Here is a 25,135-nt window from a genome sequence, read left to right as displayed (position 1 = left end):
ATGTTAATAACCAAATGACCAAAATACCCTCCTTACTAAACTTTCAAAAATTCCTTCCATGTCCTAATTTTGTCCATGAACTTAAAATTGGTCAAATTACCATTTAAGATCTCCTAATTAATATTCCAAAATAATTTCATACTAAAACTTCTAGAATGCAAGTTTTGCAAATTATTCGATTTAGTCCCTAACCTCAATTTAAGCACTTTATGCATAGAATTTTATCACGAAATTTTCACACAATCATGTAATCATACCATGAACCTCAAAATAATAATAAAATATTTTTATTTTATTTTTTTTACCTGAATTTGTGGTTTCAGAACCATCGTCCGCTTAGCCCTATTTCTAATGTTACATTTCATACCATAGGTCATAATCAAATCAATCATTATCATTGTTAACATGAGACTACCAAATTCCAAAATACCCAAATACATACTACGTACTTTTAAGTACATGTCACATAGTCTAGATTCAAAATGATTTTATAACTACCGTCTTGAGATAGTGTGTGCTCCTCTGCTGATCTGGCTCGACAGTTCTGCAAGGTTAAAATCTACAACGAAAGTAAACAACTAAGATAAACATTAAGAATGCTTAGTAAGTTCAAATAAAAACTAAATCATACATTGATCATTAAGGCATAGTTAACTAATCTATTGGGCAACCAACTTAACTATCCTTGGCACATTATGACATAACTATTCATATAACAACGTCAACAATTAAATGCATTAGTTACATTCTAGAATCATAAATAATATCACAATTTAAACAAAATCTTGTAACAATTCATAAATCAAGCATCACTAAATACCATTTCATTTCCATCCCATAATTTAATTACCATTTTCATTCAACTAAATATCGCTCGATAGAACTATAGTAAAACGAATTCGAATATACGGGAATAAGTTGCTTACACGAGCTGACAGTATACCAGGGTTGCTCACACAAGCTGACATTATAATAGAGTTGCCCAAAAAAGCTAGTATTATATCGAGGTTACCTGTTCGGGCTAGACCTATTATACGTCTAACTCAAGAATCTACAACAGACGCTAGATCTCGCAATAACATGTAAAATCCTTGATCAATCGCATATATAACCCTAATGAGATGTCATACGTATCCTAATATTTTACTAAGTTCACTCGAGCATCATTTCTATATAAATGTCAATATAAATTCTTGTACATAATTTAATTTTTCATTTTCAAGTCATGCAATCAATCAATAATCATATTTATGTATTGTATTGTTTCCATAAAACTGATATTTACACGAATTTACAATTCAATCTATTTCGAGACATATATGCCAAATTCAATAATTCTACTCAATTCTAATATATAAATATAAATTCAAATATAATTCATACATAGAATAAATAGAGTGGTATATGGAACTTACCTCTTTAAAATATGTAAAGCAGATACTTCAAGGGCTAATCGGTAATGTTAGCTTTCCCCCGATCAACTCCACTTCGACCAGATTCTTGATCTAAACAATTATTTTATATAACCTGTAATGAACTGAAAGTTACAGTATCGGAAATTGAGTCTTAAGTACTGTTTCCGTGAAATTTATTCATGAATATTTATTAGAAATATTTATGAATTATAGTTGAATGGTTATTTAATGTTTGATTAAGTTAAGTAGCTTGAATTTAGAATAATGACTAAATTGCATACGGTATAAAAGTTTAATTATTGATTAAAGATTAGTAAAAGGGACTAATCTAGCAATTAGACCCTAAGTGCCATGTGTGTGAATGTATGATATAACATGTGTAATAGTTGGTATATATGTGTAATAGCTACAAGATATTTTATGTTATAGCTATTATACATGTTAATTTTATATTTATTATAGGTTAATAATAATATAATATAGTATAATGAATAAAGAATAATGAGTAAAGAAACATAGAAAGAGTTACAGAGAGCAAACGTGAGAAAGAAAGAAAGAAAGAAATAGAAAAGGGAAATTTGAGGATTAAGGCCCTAAAGCTTGATTGGTAAGTTGTTTTAGCTCATTTTCTTATGATTTTTATGTTTATGGATGCCTAATTCAAAGTTCTACATGTATGAGGTTAAAATGAAGAAAAATAGAAAATTTTAGATATTGATTTAGTTGAATAAATTTAGGTTTTATGGGTTAAATTGATAGGAATTGAAGTTAGAAGTGAAAATTGAGTGATTTATTAAAAGAATTCTAAGTTAGGTTTAAATAGGGATTAAGTTGAATAGAGCTCAAAATTTATGTTTTATAATGAATTTTATGAGTTAGAAATTGTTAATGAGTTTATTAAAAGAGAATATGAAGCTTAAGTTAAAGAAAAAAAGATTAGTAATGGAAAAAGGACGAAATTGGAATTTTTGTAAAAGTTTGATAGAAAGTGAAAAATGTGTTTTATGAATTAGTATATTGATGATTTTTAATTGTATGATTGTTAGTAGCAAACGTAGCACCGGATACGTCATCAAAGAAGGGAAAAGAGAAAGTGAACGGAGATATCGATTAAATTCGATAAATAGTGGTTTGTATTTCTATAAACCGAGCTTAATCGTTATTGCTATATTTGATATTTATATTGTATGAAAATGTGAATGAGGTAAGTATTTTTACCATATTGAAATGAATGTGATTTTGAATACCCTATTAACAGTGTCGAGCTAGTCGGATATAGTTGACATGTCATAGGAATTGGAACTATTGGGATATTCCGACATTGAGTCGATGAGACACTATGTGTCGACTCTTCGTTAAAGTTCGGATTTGTTCGATGAAGGACTATGTGCTTATCCCGGAGTGTGGGTTGGATCCGTGTATCCGTTAGTGTCCGAGTTATGTTAATAAGGGTAAATAAAATAAAGGTTATTAAAGTACTGATTGATATTGAATAATAGCAATAATGTGTTTGAATTACCATGTTTTAAAGTTGATTAAGCTATTGTTTATAGAAATACCATCGAGAGTATTCTCAGCAGACGGTTTGTTTCGTCATGCAGGCTAGGTATGAAAGTATAAGGACTCAAAGATACAAGCCGATCCCCAAACTCAAATTGGTGAAGTTTCTATCTTTTAGAAAATGGCATTGTACCTAGGATGTCTTTTGGTTGTTTTGAAAGTATCTAAGTTGTTAAGTGATATTTTGGTATGTTTTGTAAATGTTACCAAAACCTTAAGTATGGTATGTTTTGATATGTTAGTGAAGAGTAATAAGAGGAATTGTTGGTAAATGTTGTAGAGAGAAGAAATGAAGATGTTATAAACTTAGTTATCAACATTTTATACTAAAATAGATTTGGACAAGAATAGAGTCCAACTTTGAAAATATACCAAAAATAGTATAAAGTGAATTAGATGATGAATAAAATATGTAATTGAAGCTTAATGAATCTATTTTTATATGGAAGAAACAAAATAGGTAAAAGAGTTGTATTTTATGAGATATTTACGTTTTGGTGAAACAGGGTTAGAACAATTTCTGGATTCCCTGTTCTGACTTTAGAAATTCACCATAAATTTTGTATTCAAACTTTATTTGTATGGATTCTTTATTGAGTCTATTTTTAATTGAAACAAATGGCATAGTCATTGGATTTCTGTACAGGAATAAATTTGATTCGTAGTGCACAAGGGTCAGAGTAGCCGAACCCTGAAACAGGGGAGACTTCTTCTAATAAACTGTACTAATTGGCCCGACCAAAAATTCTAGAAAAAAATTAGTAAGTAGATATATGAGTCTAGTTTCAGGGAAAATTTACAGAATTGGATTTCGTGTTTCGTAACTCCAGATATGATTTTTTTAGCGACCGTGACGCAGATGGATAGTTTACTACGAAAACTGTTTAAGTGCTATGATAAGTTTTGTAATGTCTCCTGCTTGACTCCGGCAACGGTCTCGGGTAGGGGGACGTTACATAACCAATCAATAACAAATATTCTTATTATATGCTATGATACGTACGAATATATATGAACTCAACTTTTTTATGTCCATATAATTTATTCAATTTAGTTTTTAAACCCGAGATAATTATAACTTTCAATTCCAAACCTCGAATTAAAATCCGATTTAAATTATTCTCACTAGGGACCTTAAACTTTCTATTTCTAAAATAATTTTGTAACAAGTTTTACATTTATTCAAATTGGTCTCTAACGTAACAAAGTTAACAGTAAGCTAATTTAACTTTACAATCTAGTCCATTCCATATTCTGAAAGACAATTGTCGAAACCATCTTTCAAAATTTTAAATATAATGAAAAACGGGGAATCGACTTTTTCGAAAAACGGAACGTGGAGTCGCCACCAATCTTTTATTTAGGTGTGATTGGGTCACCTGATAAAACACTTTGTTTTATTAAAAACGATTTTGGCCTACGTAAATATGAGAAAACGGGTTCGGGAGTCGGTTACGTATGAGGAAGGATTAGCACCCTCATTACGCCCAAAATTGGTATCAAATCGATTAGATACTGTCCTTATGTCTAAAAATTTTAAAAATGTTTTTTGAAATGAGATTCTTTTTAATAACGTTTGAATAATCCGAATTGATTGCCAAAAATCTTCTTGTTTCGACTTCCGAAAGTTTATAATTAGAAAATTACAAAAGGATGCTCAACTATTTAGTCCAACGAAAAATCGAAACCCAGTACAGTAGGGCACGATTCCTCGAATTTCAAAACATTAAACATTGCCTCGCCTTAGAAAACACGAGTGAAATTCTGAATGGATACTCGATTATTTTGAACAAACGGGAGATTGCAACCCAGCACGATAGGGCACTATTCCCCGAATTGCCAAACATCAAACATTTCTTTCGTTTTAAATAGTTTTTAGAAAACGTGAGTGAAATTCCGAAGGAATCTTCGATTGTTTTGAACAAACGAAAAAGCGCAACCCAGCACGATAGGGCACGATTCTCAAATCGCCAAACATCGAACATTTCCTTCGTTTCAAAGATTTTTTAGGAACCATGAGTGAAATTCTAAAGGGACGTTCGATTATTTTGAGCAAACGAGAAATTGCAATCCAGCACGATAGGGCACTATTCCGCGGATTGCCAAACATCGAACATCGCCTTCGTTTTGAAAGGTTTTTAAATGAATAATTATAAAACTAGCTTAAAACGCCTTAATAAGACGAAATTAATCGTAAAAATTTGGATTTTATAGAACCATATTTCATAAGCCAAGTGGAAAACGATGATATGGGAAATAATATGAAAACTAAAACAACACATAACATACAAAACAATATGGAAACAATTTGAAAACTATTTAACATGAAAATTACAAATGAACAACATATGACAGGTTTGAAATGATTTGCATATATAAAAATAAAACTAATAAATAATATTGAAATAAACATTGTGAAAGAAGAAATTTGGAGCAAATAACATACACAAATATTTTAAAAACAAAGTATATCTATTTAAAGGTGATGATATATATACAATAATAAAAATCAATGTAAACAATATATAATGAAGATATGATAAAAATAAAGAATAAACAATATGCATGATGAATAACAAATCAATATATAATAAAACAATATATACATGGCAAATTAATATAAACAAATCTTGAATGATAATAAATGGATTTAAAATAAATGAAGAAAAGAATTTTGAAACCAATACATGTATATAATTTTAACCTAAAACTTTTAAAACTAGACAACACATTAGAGAATTTGAAGTAAAGTATATAATGAGGATAAGTAATAATCTGTGGAGGAGCTCTAAAATAAATATTACATGAAAAGAAATATGAAATACCGAAAAATCTAAACAAAATATATTGCCTTAAAATTGATAACACATAAGATAAAAGCTTAATAGAATTAATACATATATAAAAGTGATAGATGACGATGTAAAAAAACAAAATAAGATCTCTAAAAGAGATAAATTGTGTATAAACAAATTTTATATATATATACATATATGTACCTGAATAAATTTAAAAAAGGAAATATGTACATAAAATAATATGAAATCGACAACATATTTATTGAAAAATAATGCATAATATAATAACATATGAAATTATTTAAAATAAATATTAAATAAATTTTGAAAACCCAAAGAAATCTTAATATATATATATATATAGAAGAGATCACAAACTAAACAATATAATAATTTTAAAATAGTGAAGAATAATATGTTTTAAAATATATATATATAAAAGAAATATCATTAAACTAAAGAAACTCAATTGAAACAAAAATAAATTAAGAGAACAATTTATAAATAAATACAATTATTAAAACAGAATTGAGGACCATAATTAAACGCACCCAAACAAACATGGATTGAAATCGCAAATGTCCCAAGTCCCCCAAAACGAAGCGCTGAGGCACGGACCAAAGTGCAAACGCGCGCAAATCATAGGGACAAATTAAAAATAAAGCAAATTAAAATTAGGGCCCAATCGGATGGTAGCACGAAAAGGGAAGGACGAATCATGTAATTATCCCTCTTTTAAACAAAGGCGCGGATCTGACTATGGGTCTGGTCAACGCGCGGGTTCCACCACACATTAAACGACGTCGTTTGGCTTGTGCATAAGAAACCCCAAATGCATTTGTCCCCAAATCGAGTAGAACATAAGGGATTTCTCCCTTCCTTCTTTGCTAGGGAGCAAATGGATCAGCCCCGCCGCTAATCCATCTCGAACGCGAATAACAGTGGCCGGAGAAGGTACTCTCAACCCTTTTCGCTCTCTTTCCCCCCCTTTTTTCGTATGTTTGCCGGATTGATTCAAAGTAAAGGAAGAAAAATGAAATAATCACCCTTGATAATCTCTGAGTATATCTTTTTTTTTTTTTGTAAACTGCTTTTGAACTGATTTCTATTTTTTCAATATGCGTGTGCTCCCCCTTTGGTCGGCTCGTGGGTTTCACCAGCGCATAATGCGCCTCCACCACCGTCGCGGTTTCAACTAGAGCCAAAAGGATCTGTCAACCTTCGACCGGATGAGCCAACGTCGACTAAATCGACACCAAAAACAGTAAATAAATTCTCTTTTTTAGATTCATCGAATCGATTCAAAAATAAAGTAAAAAAGAATAAGAACTGAGAAAAAACTCCAAATCACCTTTGGTAAACTGTTTTTGAATTGATTTCCTCTTTTTTTCAATCGGTCTTCTTTTTTCAATCGGGCCCCCTTAACAATTTTTGATTGCTCTTTATATAACCGAAACGAAAAGAAAAATACAATATTCATTTTTGTCTCTTTTTGCTACCATTTCTGCTGCTTTTCTTTTGTCCTTTTGCAGGTACAAGGCGCTGCAAGCGTGGCATGCTGGTACGCGGACGTGGAGGTCGTACGGAGGTGGCGCTGGGGCTGGGGTCATTGCGGCACAAGCAGAAGCTGCTAGGGTTCCTAGCTATGCTTCTGTTTTGGGCCATGGGGTATTGGGTTAGGTTATTTTGGATTGGTCTTAGTAATTGGGCTGAGGTTTGGGTTTAATGGTTAGGGTTGAATTTTATTATTTGTAAACGAGACTTGGACATTTAGTTTTTATGCTTTTTAGTTGTTTTGGTATTTTGGTATGGGCCCGGACAAATTGGCCCACTTACAACAACTTTTTAAAACTTTAATAATTTTATAAATTGGTACATGGGCTAGCTAAATCAAGCTCTCATGACCTCAAATACATAAAAATTACAAGAAAACAAATTAAATTTACCTTAGATTTAATGGTCGAATGGTATAAAGTTCCTAAGTTTGGCAAGAAGATGAAGCATACGATTATAGGTGTATAACTGTAACACCCCATACTCGACCTAATCATCGTGTCCGAGCTACCAAGTGACACATTCGTTGCCAGAGCAACTACAATCAAATTTAATATAATTCATATTGTTAGTCATACAAATACAAGTAATATAAGCAAGTGATACGATAAATAATCATTCTCGGGTCTTATACAAGCTTACAAAAGCTCTAATGCTAACCCGAGATTAAATTAGGACTGAATTGTAAAGAATTCAAATTACATAGTTGATGTTGCAACGTGAGGAAGATCCTCATCATGCCATGACATACTATTTCTGCACTTTTTAATTGATCTTCAACATGCAAATTGCCAAATCAACCTATATACAAATACATACCATAATTTCAGCCAAATGCAATTATATAGCATCCATTCAAGCAATTTAATACCTTATCACCTACAAGTTATCTATCTAATGCAAGTAGTTTAAACCGTTTACACTATTACCTAATTCATCAACTTCATCTATATTTATAGCATTTCATACCATTTCAACCTCAATTAACTCCATTTACAACCTATGTTGATTTAACCAAATACAACATTAACTTTTAAAACCAAAAGTACAATTAAACTTAGTTTTATACTAAATTAACTCAACCTAGGCACATGCCAAACTTAGAACAAAATAGAATTTGTATGTACTTTACTGAGCCATGGATCCATTGTTGGGTGCTGAATCAACTGTTCAAAACAATATGAAATAAAAATATTAATTAAAAAGTATCATCAAAACAATAATTAAAAAAAACTTGAAATAATATGAAATAAAAAAATACATTAATATGCTTAAAAAAATAGAATTTCAGACTCAATGATGTAATCGCAATTATCTAACCATCTAATGAAACGAGCTAATATGTTAAAAATATTAATTAAAATTTTAAAAAAGCTTGAATCAACATGAAATAAAAAATCCAAATGTGAGTAGTAGAGGAATCAAACTCGAGACTCAATGATGTAATTACAACTATCTAACGAAAAAACTAATATATTAAAATATTAATTAAAATTTTTAAAAAGTTTGAAATAACATGAAATAAAAAAATAAATATGAGTAAGAAAGAAATCAAACTTGGAGCTCAAGGATAAAAACACTAACATTTAACTATCTATCCATAGCTAAAGTGTACATAATTAGAAGCATTTGCCTATCATATCCATTAAAAACACGTTCAACTAGACTAATAAATTTCACAAAGACCAACTTAATTCGATAATTATGGTTAAAAATCTAATATTTTTGAATTATTCACCCTAAAGCCTATTAAAAATAATTCACATCAATTAAATCCTTCCATCTACCTCGTTCAATAGAGGCAGCACACCATGGGCAAAGTGTCATTGGCTGTTGGTCAAATTACATTTTAGATCCTTAACTTTATAAAATTATATAAAAAATAGTACTAAAATCTAGCCAATAAAATCTTCATACGATTGACAAAATCAGGGTCCAAAATTCGAGACTTATTATATATAATTATATATTTTGTCTTCTTATAAATATAATATCATTTATGATCCTTTACATGAAATCGGTTAATTTGGATCTGATACAATTATTTAACGATTAAATAAATAAAACTTTTTAAGTATATTTTAAAAGCTTAATTAAAATATTTTGGTAATAAAAATAATAATTTAGATTTCAAACCATAGTAATTTAAGACGTTAGGTGGAATATTAACTCGTGAAGTAATAGTATCAGAAAAAATATCATATCATATCACATATATATATATAATATGTATATTGTACTGTGTTTGTCTTTTCTGTGTTCACCAACCCCCCCATTCAATAATGGTGTCGCAGCTGCCATCACTTTCAAACCGATTTCAGGGCTTGTAACACGTATGGTTCTGCTAATAGAACTTATTTCATATGTAAGGGTAATTAAATAATTTTTTACGTAAATTTATGTTCGATTTATTGGTGACAATAAAAAATATTCTTGTTATAATATAATTTATATTAAATATGTAATAATAATTTAATAATTTTTCAACTTCGATGATATTTAATTAACTCGTGACACTAACTGATAATAGTATAGATTATTACTTCTTATACTATCTCACGTGACACGAACAAAAGTATCCTTGTAAGGATATTTCAGATGTGCAAGTGTAATTTAATAATTTTTCAACTAAGTTAGTTTTAAATTGACTCGTGACACCAACTAATATTATTATTGCTTATTTTGTCTCATGGCACCAACGAAAGTACTATTATAAGAATATAACTTAGATCAAATATGTAAGGGTAGTTTAAGAATTTTCCAACCAAGTTAGGCGTAATTTAATTGTGTTTTTGAAAAGTACTTTTAAAATGTACTGTCAAAAATATATTTGAGAAAATAAATGTCTACTTTAGACATGATTTTATAAAGTTACACATATGCATTTAAATAATGTTCAAATTAGTTAATATTATAAAAAAATTACTATAATTTGTTGTTAATATTTTAATATATGAAATATAAATTTTGAATATTTTTAAGGAACTAATATTAATTATTTATAAAATTTAATTCGAATATATAAATTATATCTTAAATATTAAAATATAATCAATAAAAATTTAGATATATAACATTATATATTTCAATAAGAAAATAATTACATACCTAATATAAATATTATATAAAATATCTTATAAGGGTTAAAATTATCCTTTGTTCCTAAAAACATTTTTACCAAAAGCAAAAGCAAGACAAAAGCATTGCTTTTAAAAAGTTGTCTGTTGCCCGTATAGTATTGCTTTTAAAAAACACTTTTGAGACAAAAACATTCCTAGACAAATTGTTTTTTGCTTTAGAGAAAAAACTGTTTCTCCTAAGCCAAAAATTGGCCCAAAAGCATTTTCTTTAAAAAGCTGAAACTTATTGGTAAAAAAAATACTTTTGAGAAATATTCTTAAATTAGGTCATGTATTGCTTATGGCTCCAAAAGCGTTTTTTAAAGACAATGCTAAACTAAGTCTTAATGACCGATTAACCCGTAGCACCAATTAATAATTCTGTAAATCACTATTGCTTATACTATATCGTGACATTAAGTACCGTTGTTATAAGAATATAACTTATTTTAGATATGTAAAAATAATTTAATAATACTTTATTTCAGTTAATGTAGAGATGACACGCGACACCAATTATTAATATTATAAATTTCACGTGATTACTGACGCTTGGGTACAGTACATTTTGGTTTCATCTCTCTCATAATAATAATAATAATAATCCCATCCGCATCTCAATGGAATCTTTAAATGATTTTCTTTTCTATTTTTTATTCAATAAATTTCCCATTTTCCATGAGACGTTAATGACACATTTGAACATTAATCAATAATGGAAGGGAAATGATTGACTACAGTATCATGTATTTTGTTTAGGGGTTAATTCCATCAAGTGTGTGCGAAATTTTATTCAAATTTTAAATTAGTCCTTAATTTTCATAAATTTCTAAATCAATTTATTAACCTTGTTGTTAAATGCTAAATAATATATGACATTTAATGTGTTCAGAGGAGAAGTTAGAAAATATTTTAGGGGTAAAATTAAATTTTTATTATTTTTAAGAGGGTAAAGTATAATTTTACCTTTGTAAAAAATATTTTAAGAATGTATTTAAAACATGTGAGTCAGATTGTAATTAGGTGTACCTACTAGGCAGAACGTAAAAGAGGCAAAATTTTGGAAAATTATCATTAACTCTACAATTTTTTGAAAATTTTACTTGAGCTCCAATTCTTTTAGAAATTATAATTGATGCCTACAAAAGTTTTAAAAAATTTAATTAAACCCTCTAAATTTTTTATAAGTTATAGTTGCTTTTCTCAAATTTTTTGAAAAAAATTTAATTAGACCTTTCAATTTTTATTTTATTTTTTAAAATTTTAGTTAAGTTCCTCAAAACTTGATGCCACACTCTGTCACCGGTACTATCACATATATAACTTGAATTAGGGGTGAAGTTAGAAATTTTGCGTTAAGGTTGTGTTAAAATAAATTGAATTATTAGTTTTTAAACAAGTCCAAAAATGAAACATTATCATTTAATCAAGAGGCTAAAATGACTTTAAATGATTTTTTTTAGAGGGTTCAAGATTGGAATTTTTCCATTTATCAACGGGGGGAGGCAAATATGACGTGTTAAAAACTGTCAATTGAATTTAAGAATATTTTTTTAACATGTTAGATCCAAGCTATTATTTTAATAGGTACACATGTATTTATAATTAAATCTACGTATTTTAAATATTTTTACATATAATTTGCACTGACATTTAACAGACAAGCTAATAGGTAAAATGATGAAAATATGATTAATACGATACTGATAATTTGAATATTCAATTAAAACGTTTCGAACTTTGGGGACTAATTTAGAACAATATCATAATATAAATACGATTAATGCAATTAACCTTATTTAAAAGAAAGTGTTCTTTGAAGAAGATTGATTGATTTGGAATCATGTGTTTTGTTCCCCCAATAATTATCCCAAAGTGCATGCCACGGTTGCATTGATAATTACGGAAATTATTATTTTAAAGTAAATTTAACCTTTTTTTCTTATGATTACACGTTTGCAATTAAAATGTTTAAAAATGGAGATTTATATTTAAAAATTTTCGAGATTTGTCAATTAAGTCTTAGCTTGATTAGTATGAGTATTCTTGTTAATACAGGAGAACATGGGTTCGAGTGTGCTAAAGCATATCATCCTCCTATTTATGGGTTGGGGATGGACTATTAGTAGTTTTAGACATTATGCCAAAAAAAAGATATAGTTAAAATTTATAAAAGATTGTTCAAAAAAATTTCGAGATTTTAAAAAGATATATATTAAAAATAAATTTTATTTCATAGCCTTAATATATCATTTGGTATTTAAGTTTGACACATTTTTCTAATGTAGTGTATGTATTAATTTATCAATCTAATTTAATACTTGTATTTGACAGAAGTTATATATTTTGGTACCCAAAGAAATTTTTTACCTAAATATTTTTAAAAAAATTAAATACTGAAATAGGTTGTTAGCTGAATTATATACGAAATAGGTATTTTTTTTGGGTCGCGTCTATCTGACAGGCGCAACCACCTTTTTTTTATATTAAAACTTTTTTTTAAATTATTATTTTATTGGTGCAGCCTGCTTGTATTTTTTTTCCGGATTAGTATATGACCCGTGTAGAGATACAAAAATGGTATACAAAATGGCAATTTATAATAGATTACTAACAAAATATTTAAGAAAATAATTTAACATTACTAAAACTCACCAAATACTAAAATGAACACAACAATTTATAACATTATCCTAAATTACTAATAAATTAATTTTAAAATAATTACAAACACAACAATTTATAACATAATCCTAAATTACTAACAAATTAATTTTAAAATAATTATAAAAAATTACATTTATACAAAATATTAACTCAAAACCATAAACACTAAACATAAACAATTTATAAATAATAGTTAATAAAAAATATTTTTGTAAAGGGAGGAGGAGGGAGGTAGTCATGGCTACGAGCGACTTGTCTCGGTATTTTACCGTATTTTGACATGTTGATTGTATTTTAACCTTATATATATTTAAATATTTTTAATAAAAATAAAATAATAATATTTTACTTAAAGTGAAAAAAATATTTTAATATAAAAAAAAATTATTGCGCCTATCAGATAGGCGCAACCCAAAAAAACATACAATTTTTGTATATAATCCAATTGACAACCTATTTCAGTATTTAAATTTTTTTAATTATTTAGATAAAAACCAAATCCAAAAGTAACGGTGTTAATTCTTTACTGTTGAATTAAGAGGGCCAAGACTAGAAAAACACATACATGTGATAAAATTTTAACCTAAAACTACATAACATCGTTTATCGCATGGGTTGTTTGTGTGCATTAATATTATCATATTTTTAAAATTACTTAATGATTTGAAAATATATGATTTCACTTTAATCGAGGCTATTAAATGTGTTTTTACTTAAAATGTATTTAAGTTTAAAATTATGTGTTTTACTTAAAATATATTTAAGTTTAAAATAATTTTAATATTATCGATATTAATAAGGTGATAGATCATATTTTGAAAGAAACTCGAGACTAAATGGAACAATTAATTATTCATAAAGAACCACTAGCCAGGTATTACGAGAGATTTATTGAATGATGATATCTATCACGCTATCTGTCCATTACTTGAGGAAGATTATTATCGTGACAAATGACAGTTTATAAACTATGCCACATAGAAATTCTTTTTTTTTTTTGTCGAAACTAAGGTGTCCATTGCCGATAACAGTGATTAATCCTCTCATCATGGATGCTTCCCAAAGAGGTAAACGACTAGCCATAAAATGTGTTCCATTCCAATGAGTAGAAATTTCTTTTCCTTTTGGAACCTTATAATGCTATAGTATATATATAATTGTCTTCACCCACACAGTGAATATACTATAATCTAGTTTTCTTATTACGACTCTACTTATGCCGTAAAAAAAATATAAAAGCTATCAATATCTTTAACAATAAGATTGAGATTTTGAGAATTTTAAGAATTCAAGTTCGAAGTTTCATATCACGCGCGGATTTTCAATTCAATTTTTTAATTAAATCTCGTACTACATACTTAGATGAAACTAATTGATAATAAAATATTAAATATGTACAATATTAAAATGAAAAATGAATTAAATTGTAAGAAAAATGAAATTAAAATAAGAAGAGATTTTTTTAATTTCTCTAAACCAATCGGTAATCGATTGACTTATAACACTAACTTAATCAAAAATACTCTATTTAAATTTATTCTCGTATAAGTTGAAATATATTATGATTTTGAAGCACATGTGCATTGTAAGGGTATGGGGTTTTAATTATAATTTGTGATTATTTTATAAATATCATTTTCAGAAAATTTTAAAACATAATATTAAAATAATCGTTCTCGATTTCCAATTTTTAACATTTTTCTTATATATATATTATATATCACCATCGGGAAAGCAATTTCGAATCAATTGAGCACTATAATGCACTGCAACTGCTAGTGTTGAATTTTAAGTGAAATTTTCAAAGCATTACTTCTTCGTAAAACGTAGGTTTCAACTTCTTTCAAGCCTTTCATCAAACATGGCATCTACATTTTAGTTTACCACTTTCTTTCTGACGATAAATGATGATTTGGGTTGGGTTTTTTTGGACGTAAACGCAGGTAAAGCAGTGTAACGGCGGCAGTGATGGGAGTGGCGGTGATCGGAGGTGGGATAAAAGGGTTGGTTTCGGCCTACGTACTGGTCAAAGCCGGCGTGGACGTGGTGGTTTACGAGAAAGAAGAGCAATTAGGCGGCCATGCAAAGACTGTTAAGTTCGATGCCGTTGATTTAGACCTTGGCTTCTTGTTTCTCAATCCAGTAAGGCTTTTTTCTTTGTTTTTAATTATTATTATTTTGCATTTTTTAAAAATAAGCTTATTATTAAACCAAGTATATATATAATTATTTAAAATAAATCATATTATTGCGATAGTATTTTTATATTTTAATATCATCGAGTTTAGTATAACGTGTTAATCGGATATTTATTTGTATATTTTTAACTGTAACATCACTCTTAATTAAGTAATTGGTTCAGTTGATGTTTTTTTGCAACTGAATCACTCAAACTGTCGGTTTTTTATCCTATTGATTAGTTTAGTTTAATTAAATAAAATACTAAATATTATAAAAATAAAAAATTCTAATTCGACCTGTTTAACAGTCAATTTAATCAATTTTTCAATCTGATTCTATCGATTTATAGATCTAACTGATTTAACTTTTTTCTCTAAGTCATACTATCGGTTTGGTCTGATCCGGATCTATCAACCTTGGGTTACTAATAACCATTTTCTCTTATTAAAAAAAAAAACCTACATAAAATCGTACTAAAAAAAAGGAAACACAAGCTTTGCCTAAAGTACACTCGAAAGTTACAACTTTTCTATTTTAAAAAGTTGCAATTATATTGCATGCACTTATAAATTATGTTATTAGCCCTGTGTTTTAAAAAGTTATGAATTTAATCAATGTATTTTTTAAAATTTAAAATTTTAATACTCACTAAATGATAATCATTAAATTTATTAAATTATGTTATTTCAAAATTTAATGCATTAAACATATTATCATATATGTAATATTATGTCTGCTTATTATTTTACATATTACTCACTAAAAGCTTGATTAATAGATTAACGACGAAATTTTAAAATCTAAAAAGTATAAGGACTTAGAGCCAGTTTAGCATTACTTATAATAAACACTTTTGGGACAAAAAAAGTACTTTTGAGATAAAAACATTGCTAAATAAGACGCTTTTGAGGTTTTGCTCACAAGCGTTTCTGAGACAAAAAAAAGTAATTTTTTAACCAAAAGCAAAAACATATAATTTTAGCTTTTGCTCACAAGTGCCTTTTGGCCCAGAAATGCTTTTTGAGAAGCAATGTTAAATTGAGTCTTAGAATGATCCAATTAGATAATATGAACTAAATCTACAATTGTACATATAGGACAAGACTGGTAATTAAATTTAACCTAATGTATTAACAACTAGTGTTTAGATGAGAACCAAAATTTTAAATTTTGAAAAGTATAGTAACTAAAATTTATCAAAATAAAATATAAAAATTAAATTTACAATTTTAATAAAGTGTAAGGATTAATAGCAGAATTTAACTTACCTAAGTTACATACATGCACACCCTTACCTTGGTACTAAAACATTCAAGTATGATTTGATTGGTCTGTCACTTGTCTGTCGGTGTCGGATTAGGATCTTTGTACTTTTAATATTACTGCACAAACAGTTTCACCCACGTTATTAGTGTTCATGGTATTCAATCACCTCTTACGAAAATTAAGTAAATAATTTTTCGTATTTAAAATAATCATTGAATATTATTTTTAAATTATAAATATGTTTTAAATACGTGGTTTTATATATATACGTGTATGTGATAAAATTGTTAGTATGTATAAAAATGAAAATATTTAAGAGATCCTTGTATTATTGGAACTGTTTTAAATTAGTCTATTTATATTATTAAAAGGATTCGTTTAATCTTTATACTATTAAAAAAATTAAATAAAATTAAATTAAAATATAATTAATATTTACTGTTTCACAGAGTTTAATTTTTTAAAATTTTGTGGTTTTATAATAAAATATTTTATTTGAAATTGAATTACAATTGATAAAAATAAATTTTCTAAGATAAATTTTATATAAAATAATATTAACTCTATTACAATTTAAACTCATATAATTTTTTTAATAATATAAAAATTAAATTAATTAATTTAATAATAGAGGGACAATATCAGGTCTGTTTGGTGTCCTGAAAACACCTTTGAGTTGAAATGTGGACCAACCTCATTAATTAAGTCAACGCTAACTGTTTTACTATAAATTTAATTATTTTACTATTAAATAAGTCTAAATTTTAACAAATTAATATAATTATTATTTAAAATATATGATTTAATCCTTAAAAATAATTTAAATAAGTATAAAATTTTTAAAATATTTACTCTATTAAATAATATATAATATTATTTTAATCTATAAATGTTTACTCTAAATTTAGTCGTATTTAAATCTTTTAATAGAATAATAATTTATTTAATAATTAAATGACTAATTTGATAATTTCGTAATTTATTTAATAATGTTTGTGGTATACGAAACACTGCATGAAATTTATTAATTGTATGAAAAAAAACATGACAGGCAAGATATGCAACACTGTTGGATATGTTCGACAGCCTTGATGTTGATGTAGAAACATCCGATGTTTCATTCTCTATAAGCCATGACAAAGGCAACAATGGCTATGAATGGTGCAGTCAATATGGATTTTCCAATTACTTTGCTCAAAAGAAGAAACTGTTGAACCCTTTCAATTGGCAAAACCTCAGAGAGATCATCAAATTCAGCAACGATGTCGAAAGGTTAGCTATTGCCTCTTCCAAGCTATCTTACATTATTACATGTTTTAACCAAATGAAACATTTTGGACATTGTGTGTTGCAGTTACCTTGGATCACTTGAGAACAACCCAGACATTGATCGTACTGAGACCTTGGGACAGTTTATAAAATCAAAGGGCTACTCTGAAAATTTTCAAAACACTTACCTGGTGAGCATTTTATCTCACTATTGAGTTTTTTTTTTTTTTTATATATATATTACTTATGGGAATTAATCAATGGGAAATGTTGAACTTTGAGTAGGCTCCAATATGTGGTTCAATGTGGTCAAGCTCCAAGGAAGATGTTATGAGCTTTTCAGCTTTTTCCATCCTTTCATTTTGCCGTACTCATCATTTGTACCAGGTGCTTGATTATTTTCCTAAATGGATACTACTTAGTCTTTATATATGGCTATCATATTGTAGGCTTAATTTGCATTAGACTCTTCCTATATAAAACTCAATGTGTCGGTTTCGTTTTTTGATCTTTTTGTTTTCCTTTTCCATCTTCAGCAATTTGGGCAGCCACAGTGGTTGACTATCAAAGGGCACTCACATTTTGTTAAAAGGGTGAGCATTTTTCTAGTTTCCTAAACTCTCCACATACGGTTCTATTGATGTAAGCTAATTAAAAGTATAATCCAATTTAATGAAATCAGGTTAGTGAAGTGCTGGAGACTAAAGGTTGTCAATTTAAACTTGGTTGTGAAGTACAATCTGTTTTGCCTGCTGATAATGGTGAGTGCTTGCCTCGAAAACCATCCATCGTTCAATATTTACCAGGAAAAATATGACGTTTTTCATATCAGATTTTACAGACCCCTGAGGATAGTTGTGTATAAATGGATTGACAGGTACCACCATGGTCTGTGGAGATGGTTTTCAAGAAACTTACAATGGATGCATAATGGCTGTTGATGCTCCCACTGCCCTAAAATTATTAGGAAATCAAGCAACATTTGAAGAAACAAGAGTACTGGGTGCTTTCCAATATGCTACCAGGTACTAAAATTTGTACTCCCTCGTTGATCTGTTTGCCTTCGAACGTCTCAAAATTAATATGCAAGTATAATCTAATCTATTTTGCACGTTCTTTAGTTTATTTAAAGTGAGCTACTAAAATTCATGAAATCTAATCAATTGTTTCTGTTGGCAGTGATATTTTCCTTCACCGGGATAGTACTTTAATGCCACAAAACAAATCAGCTTGGAGTGCATTGAATTTTCTCAATAGTAGCAAAAATAATGCATTCTTAACATACTGGCTCAATGCATTACAGGTATGTCAAAAAATTAAGTTTGCTAATATTGTCTAACATCTAGGGAAGCATAGAAGATTCTTGTCAGATACCATTTATTTCATCAGAATTACTAAAATACTTGGTTGTTTATCCAGTTATAACTTGAGTAATGCTGAGTGGTTCTTATTCTTTTTACAGTATATTGGGAAAACAAGTGAGCCATTTTTTGTGACTGTCAATCCAGACCATACCCCGAAGAATACCTTGCTTAAGTGGTCGACTGGCCATGCAATTCCCTCTGTTGCTGCATCAAAAGCTTCACTTGAGCTTGGTCAGATTCAGGGGAAGAGAGGAATCTGGTTCTGTGGTGAGATTTTTCCTCATGAAATTAGTTAACATTTTGGACCAAATTTTTGGGGAGTAGTAATTTATCAAGGGATGAAACTAGCTCTTTTAGTTCTCTTCCACTAGCTATAGATTTGTGAAGTATTATTGCTACTGTTATGGTGCTGTGCTTTTATATTTCTTGTGTTCTAAAACCTTCATTAGCTGTCATTATAAGATAATAAAGCACGATGTCAACTGCCTCTCGTCTGAGTATCTGTTTTACAATTATTTCAGGCTATGACTTCAATCAGGATGAACTAAAGGTACCTCTACCTAGTAATTTCTGCTTATTTTCAACTCTTAACAAGCAAGATAAATTCCTTTAGTTTAGGCTGCAATGAAAGTACAAGAATCCACAAAGCATGTTTCTAAGGTGCTCTTTTTTTCTCAGGCTGGTATGGATGCTGCACATGGTATCTTGGGAAAGCATTCTTCTGTTCTGCACAGTCCAAAGAATATGTCACCCTCTTTCATGGAAACAACGGCACGCCTCTTTGTTACTAAATTCTTTCAACAATATATATCTATGGGCTGCGTAACGTGAGTTCTTAAATATAATCACTCAATGTTAGTTCACTGCATGTTTTTCTACTTGAATTTGACACAATTAACCATGTGGCTATCATCAGTTTCTTAGAGGAAGGAGGCAGAATTTTCACTTTCAAAGGAAACATGGAAAAGTGTCCTCTTAAAACAGTTCTGAAAGTGCATAATCCTCAGTTTTACTGGAGGGTACACACCACACATTACTTAATTCTTAATTCAGTTGGATTACTTGTTAATATTAAACTCTATTGTCACCTTTGCTTATGAGCATTGTATGTGCTTTCCCTCCAGATCATGAAAGAAGCTGATATAGGCCTTGCAGATGCATATATCCATGGAGATTTTTCTTTTCTTGATGAAACTGAAGGCCTTCTTAATCTTTTCCGGGTAAGAAAATGTTATCGAGATCTGTTCCTATACATACAATAGAAATTAGGTTTGTTATGATTTATCATAATCTTCATTGATAACTTTGCAGATTCTTGTTGCCAATAAAGAGAACTCAGCTGCCTCAGGATCGAATAAAAGAAGGTTCATTTTAAGCTTGAAGAAGAATCTAGATTGCAATACTGGTAGAATCCATAAATAAAACCGGTTTATTAAGCATGGACATTTATTTGGTTGCAGGACTTGGTGGTCACCTGCTCTGTTAACAGCTAGTATATCATCTGCAAAGTATTTTGTGAAGCATCTCTTAAGACAAAATACTATTACACAAGCTCGTAGGAACATTTCTCGTCATTATGATCTGGTAAGTGATCATGACTCCAATATCGACATATTAGAACGACATATTGAGTATTCAACCTCCAACATGTTATTTTTATTACACAGTTGCAAACTCTATCCGGATAACTCTTTGTTAAAGAACTATTTGTCTTTGTAATTCGGTGTTACCTAGTGCTACCAACAAAGAAGACTATTTGCAATAGGATTTATCGAATCAAAGCTAACTAATTCCCTGCTAATTGTGTTTGCAGAGTAATGAACTTTTCACTCTATACTTGGGTAAAATGATGCAATACTCTTCTGGAGTCTTTAGGGTCAGTATCCCAACTTCTATAATTTTTTTTCTTTAAAGTGTATGAACAAAGGACTTGTTTTCCATGTCATGTTGGGATTTTATCCTTTTCGAGATTTGTGACACTAATATTAAGTTGCTTTACAGACGGGAGAAGAACATTTGGACGTTGCACAGCGTAGAAAAATCAGTTCTCTAATTGAGAAAGTGAGAATCCGAGATGATCTAATCCGCATTCTTTATTTTTTTTTTGCTACTATCATTTATTTGATTGTGTTGTTTTCTGTACATACAGGCAAGGATAGAGAAATGGCACGAAGTTCTCGACATTGGGTGCGGTTGGGGAAGCTTAGCTATTGAAACTGTGAAAAGAACAGGATGCAAATATACTGGCATCACTCTATCAGAACAGCAACTGAAATATGCTCAAGAAAAAGTGAAGGAAGCTGGACTCCAGGTATCCATGTCTGAAAATGGCTTCTGTCTGCAAACTTCTTGTTCTTTTAGACTTAGTGAAAAAACAATTTGCACCTTCTTTTCCCATAGTTAACAAGTTTTTATCATCAGGATAACATCAAAATACTTCTCTGTGACTATCGTCAGTTACCTAAGGAACACCAATTTGACAGAATCATATCTGTGTAAGTTATTAATTCCGTCAGTTAACTATAATTAATAGTGACATGTCACATAGTTTTTAATATTTTGCAATTATATCCTTTAGAGAGATGGTAGAACATGTTGGTGAAGAATATATTGAGGAGTTTTACAGATGCTGTGACCAATTACTGAAAGAAGATGGACTTTTTGTTCTTCAGGTAATGTTAAAATGGTGAAAATAGTACTTTTGCCTTTGTATTAGCTTTTATAGTAACTTCAAAACTCCAATTATCTGTTCTTCATTGCTTTTTTTCCCATTAACGTCCAAGAGTGGTCTTCTTTTTTTGTATTTTTTTTCAGTTCATATCTATCCCAGAAGAGCTTTCCAAAGAAATCCAGCAAACAGCAGGTTTTCTAAAGGAATATATATTCCCCGGTGGAACCCTGCTTTCTTTGGATAGGAATTTATCAGCCATGGCTGCTGCAACAAGATTCAGGTAACATTCATTGTTGTTTAGACAAATCAGTGATGCTTTGTCCTTTGTTCTACAATACAAATTGACCAAGTATTATTATGAGTGCAGTGTGGAGCATGTGGAAAATATAGGAATGAGCTATTACCACACACTGAGATGGTGGAGAAAACTTTTCCTGGAAAACACAAGGTACCTACATATTGTGCCGATTTTGATTCGCATGAAAATCGAGTTTGGGGTTCAATGAAAACTAACATATTTTGTTTTCCTCTTCAGCAAAGTTCTAGCTCTGGGATTCGACAAGAAGTTCATGAGGACATGGGAATACTATTTCGATTATTGCGCTGCCGGTTTTAAGACAGGAACCCTTATAGATTACCAGGTAAAACTCCATACATGTCTGTTAATGCTATGTGAACCTAAGATGTTAAAGCTAAAATATTAATCCATTTGTGTATGTGATTGCAGGTTGTGTTTTCGCGGGCCGGAAATTTCGGTACACTCGGAGATCCATACAAAGGTTTCCCTTCTGCATACTCCTTCATGGATGATTGAACAAAGTGTGGTTGAACATTGATCCAAAGAAGCAAACAGAATTATCACCACATGCCAGTGTTAAGAACAACCTATCTCCCTAGTCCCTACTTTTCTTTATTATGGCTATGTTTGCAATGCAAGAATAAGCAAACATTGTAATGTCAATAAAGTTTGCACTTTTGTAGACTGGATGGATGTTATCAATGAAGTACCTAGTTTATAAGTATTATTGCCTTGGTCACAACTTTTTGAGGTATAATTCATACCATACATGCATGCAAGCAATACATATAAATATTACCTATATGAACATAACTCGTTCATACTAAGTACCAACAAGGAGCAAAAGATGATGGTAATGTGATCCGATTCCTTCGTGAAGAATGAAGAGCTGAATGGTAAGGCGAGGTCGAGACGAGGAAGAAGGAAGAGAATCCCTTTCTCTCGTGTGCCCAGACTTATATAGTAGGTCATCCTTTGTCTCATCAATGCTTGTTTGGCATCTAATCACTAACCTTTGATCGATCCGCACACCTATACGGTCCACCATGTGGCACTGTGAGACAAAGGGATTCTCCAAGTCATTCTCCTCCTCCTTCCTCGTCTCGATGTTCTTCAGCCTCACCATTTGGCTCTCCACCCTACATCAGTGAACCAGACCACATCACCACCATCTTCTCCACTTTGTTGGGGGTAAAAGTGCCATGGAGGCCCTTCTATGAGCCAGATTACATTTTACCCCTCTATTAAAAAAAGTAGAAATGGATGAAAATTTTAATTGAAAGAATCAGGATTAATTTGCTCAATTTTGAGTAAAGAGGCAAAATACAATCTAAGTCTACGGTACTTTTAGCCTTTGTTGGGGTACTTAGTATCAACATAGCTTAATAAAGAAAATTTCACTACAACAATAACAATAAGATCAAATCAACCAGAGAGGCAATCTAATTCCATAGTTAAGTAACGATTAACAAGTAAGAAAAATGTATGGTTATATAATCAAAATGGATAACTCTTCAAAGAGGTAATATATGTACTAAGACTAATTGAGGGTTCAAAAAACATACACAAAATTACACATTTCACTCCATCTCAAGTTCATGAACAGGGCGCATCAATAAATTATCTGTAGATTCAAGCTGAGCCAACAATGGACCACTTGTGTCTTCACACCTCAAATTCTTAAAGCTTGACAAAATCCCAAACCCAACAAAACTGATAATCATAATCAAAATCCCATGAACAGCAAACAAAAGATTCACCAAAGCCACACCTCTCATAATATCATCTTCAAGCTCACAATGGACATCAGCATTAGGACTACGAGGCAAAACTTCCATTTTCTTACACCCTTTGAAAACAAAAGCATCAGTGTATAAACATAACCCCGTTTGTAATAACCAAGTCCCTTTAAAAACCAATCCAAAACACAACAAAAACTCAGCAAAAAAAGCAGTTTTTTTAACAGACAAAACCAAACAACAACCGGCACAAAGGAGGGTTAATTGAGCAAGCAAGTTATAAACGATAGTACCAAGACCAGTTATACCAACACCAATGAAATAATACTCAACAAGAAAAGCTATACAAGCGTAAAGAAAGATGAAACTTTCATTAAAAAGGAGATGATCAAGGGAATCATAAAGAACAAGGAAAATAATGAGTATCCAAAACAGAGAAAGGCTTGAAAATTGCTGGAAGAAGGAGAAATGATACGTGGAATGGCCTGAAAGTGATGAAAAAATGAAGATTTCGGCAAAAGAAGCAAGGGGAAGAGCAACGGCGAGGATGTAAAGATCTAAGTTTTTCCATTTGGGATTGGAGAAATACCATGGTTTTGATTTGAATAAAGATGGGTTTTTTAAGAAATGGGATGATGAACAAAGGAAACGTCGGATGCCAATTGGGGTAAAGAAGAGACTTGCTAACAAATGGGTTTCTAAAGAAGCCATTGTTGGATTTTGGAGTCGGGAATTGTTTTTTCTGCTTATTTTTGATGAATCGATGATGGTGGTGGGTTGCAATGGGAATGTTGTTCTTCTTGGTCGGATCGGTAGAGCTGACTTTTTCAATTTCATTTTTTATTTTTTGGGTATAATTCTGGTTCTAGTCCCTATTAGGTACCTGTAATTATAAATATGGATAAGTCTTTGTACTTTTTAAAATTTGGAGTTAAGTCCCTATATTTTATTTCAAGGAATTTAATCCATTACTTTTTCAGATTTCAAAATTCATGTCTAACTATTAACACTCTTAATTTTTTATCAAATTCAAGTTAAATACAATGTTATTTTTTAATTACATGGCTTTAAGTAAATTTTTCTATTTAAAAATATCACACCAAGAAATTTAATTAAAATAAATGTATAAGGACTAGATTTCAAATTTTTAAAAGTTCAAGATTTGTATTAACCTTATAAATAAAATCTGTGTGAATATAATTAGAATGGAAGGGTTAATACACTGTTTCATACT

General features: G+C 29.8%; 2 protein-coding genes across 2 annotated transcripts; one reads left to right on the top strand and one right to left on the bottom strand.

The window, feature by feature from the left end:
* The first annotated feature begins 14,733 nt into the window (after window positions 1–14,733).
* On the top strand, window positions 14,734–22,883 carry LOC108483296 (uncharacterized). Its single transcript, XM_053031546.1, has 25 exons — window positions 14,734–14,939; window positions 15,057–15,255; window positions 17,612–17,832; window positions 17,915–18,020; window positions 18,115–18,216; window positions 18,366–18,422; window positions 18,512–18,590; window positions 18,707–18,854; window positions 19,009–19,132; window positions 19,292–19,460; window positions 19,715–19,743; window positions 19,872–20,020; window positions 20,110–20,212; window positions 20,318–20,413; window positions 20,505–20,557; window positions 20,654–20,777; window positions 21,007–21,069; window positions 21,195–21,254; window positions 21,343–21,504; window positions 21,615–21,688; window positions 21,772–21,865; window positions 22,008–22,144; window positions 22,232–22,312; window positions 22,400–22,505; window positions 22,592–22,883. Exons 2-25 carry the CDS (start codon window positions 15,082–15,084, stop codon window positions 22,676–22,678), a joined length of 2,598 nt encoding a protein of 865 aa, XP_052887506.1. The 5' UTR covers window positions 14,734–14,939; window positions 15,057–15,081; the 3' UTR covers window positions 22,679–22,883.
* Window positions 22,884–23,651: 768 nt separating this feature from the next.
* LOC108483297 (uncharacterized) lies at window positions 23,652–24,733 on the bottom strand. The gene has a single exon (XM_017786601.2). It carries the CDS (start codon window positions 24,610–24,612, stop codon window positions 23,743–23,745), a length of 870 nt encoding a protein of 289 aa, XP_017642090.1. The 5' UTR covers window positions 24,613–24,733; the 3' UTR covers window positions 23,652–23,742.
* Between the last annotated feature and the right edge of the window lie 402 nt (window positions 24,734–25,135).

Source organism: Gossypium arboreum, chromosome 1 (genome assembly GCF_025698485.1).
Source record: "Gossypium arboreum isolate Shixiya-1 chromosome 1, ASM2569848v2, whole genome shotgun sequence".
Lineage (NCBI taxonomy): Eukaryota > Viridiplantae > Streptophyta > Magnoliopsida > Malvales > Malvaceae > Gossypium > Gossypium arboreum.
The sequence above is the reverse complement of the archived record's forward strand: the minus strand, read 5'-3'. Positions and strand labels throughout refer to the sequence as shown.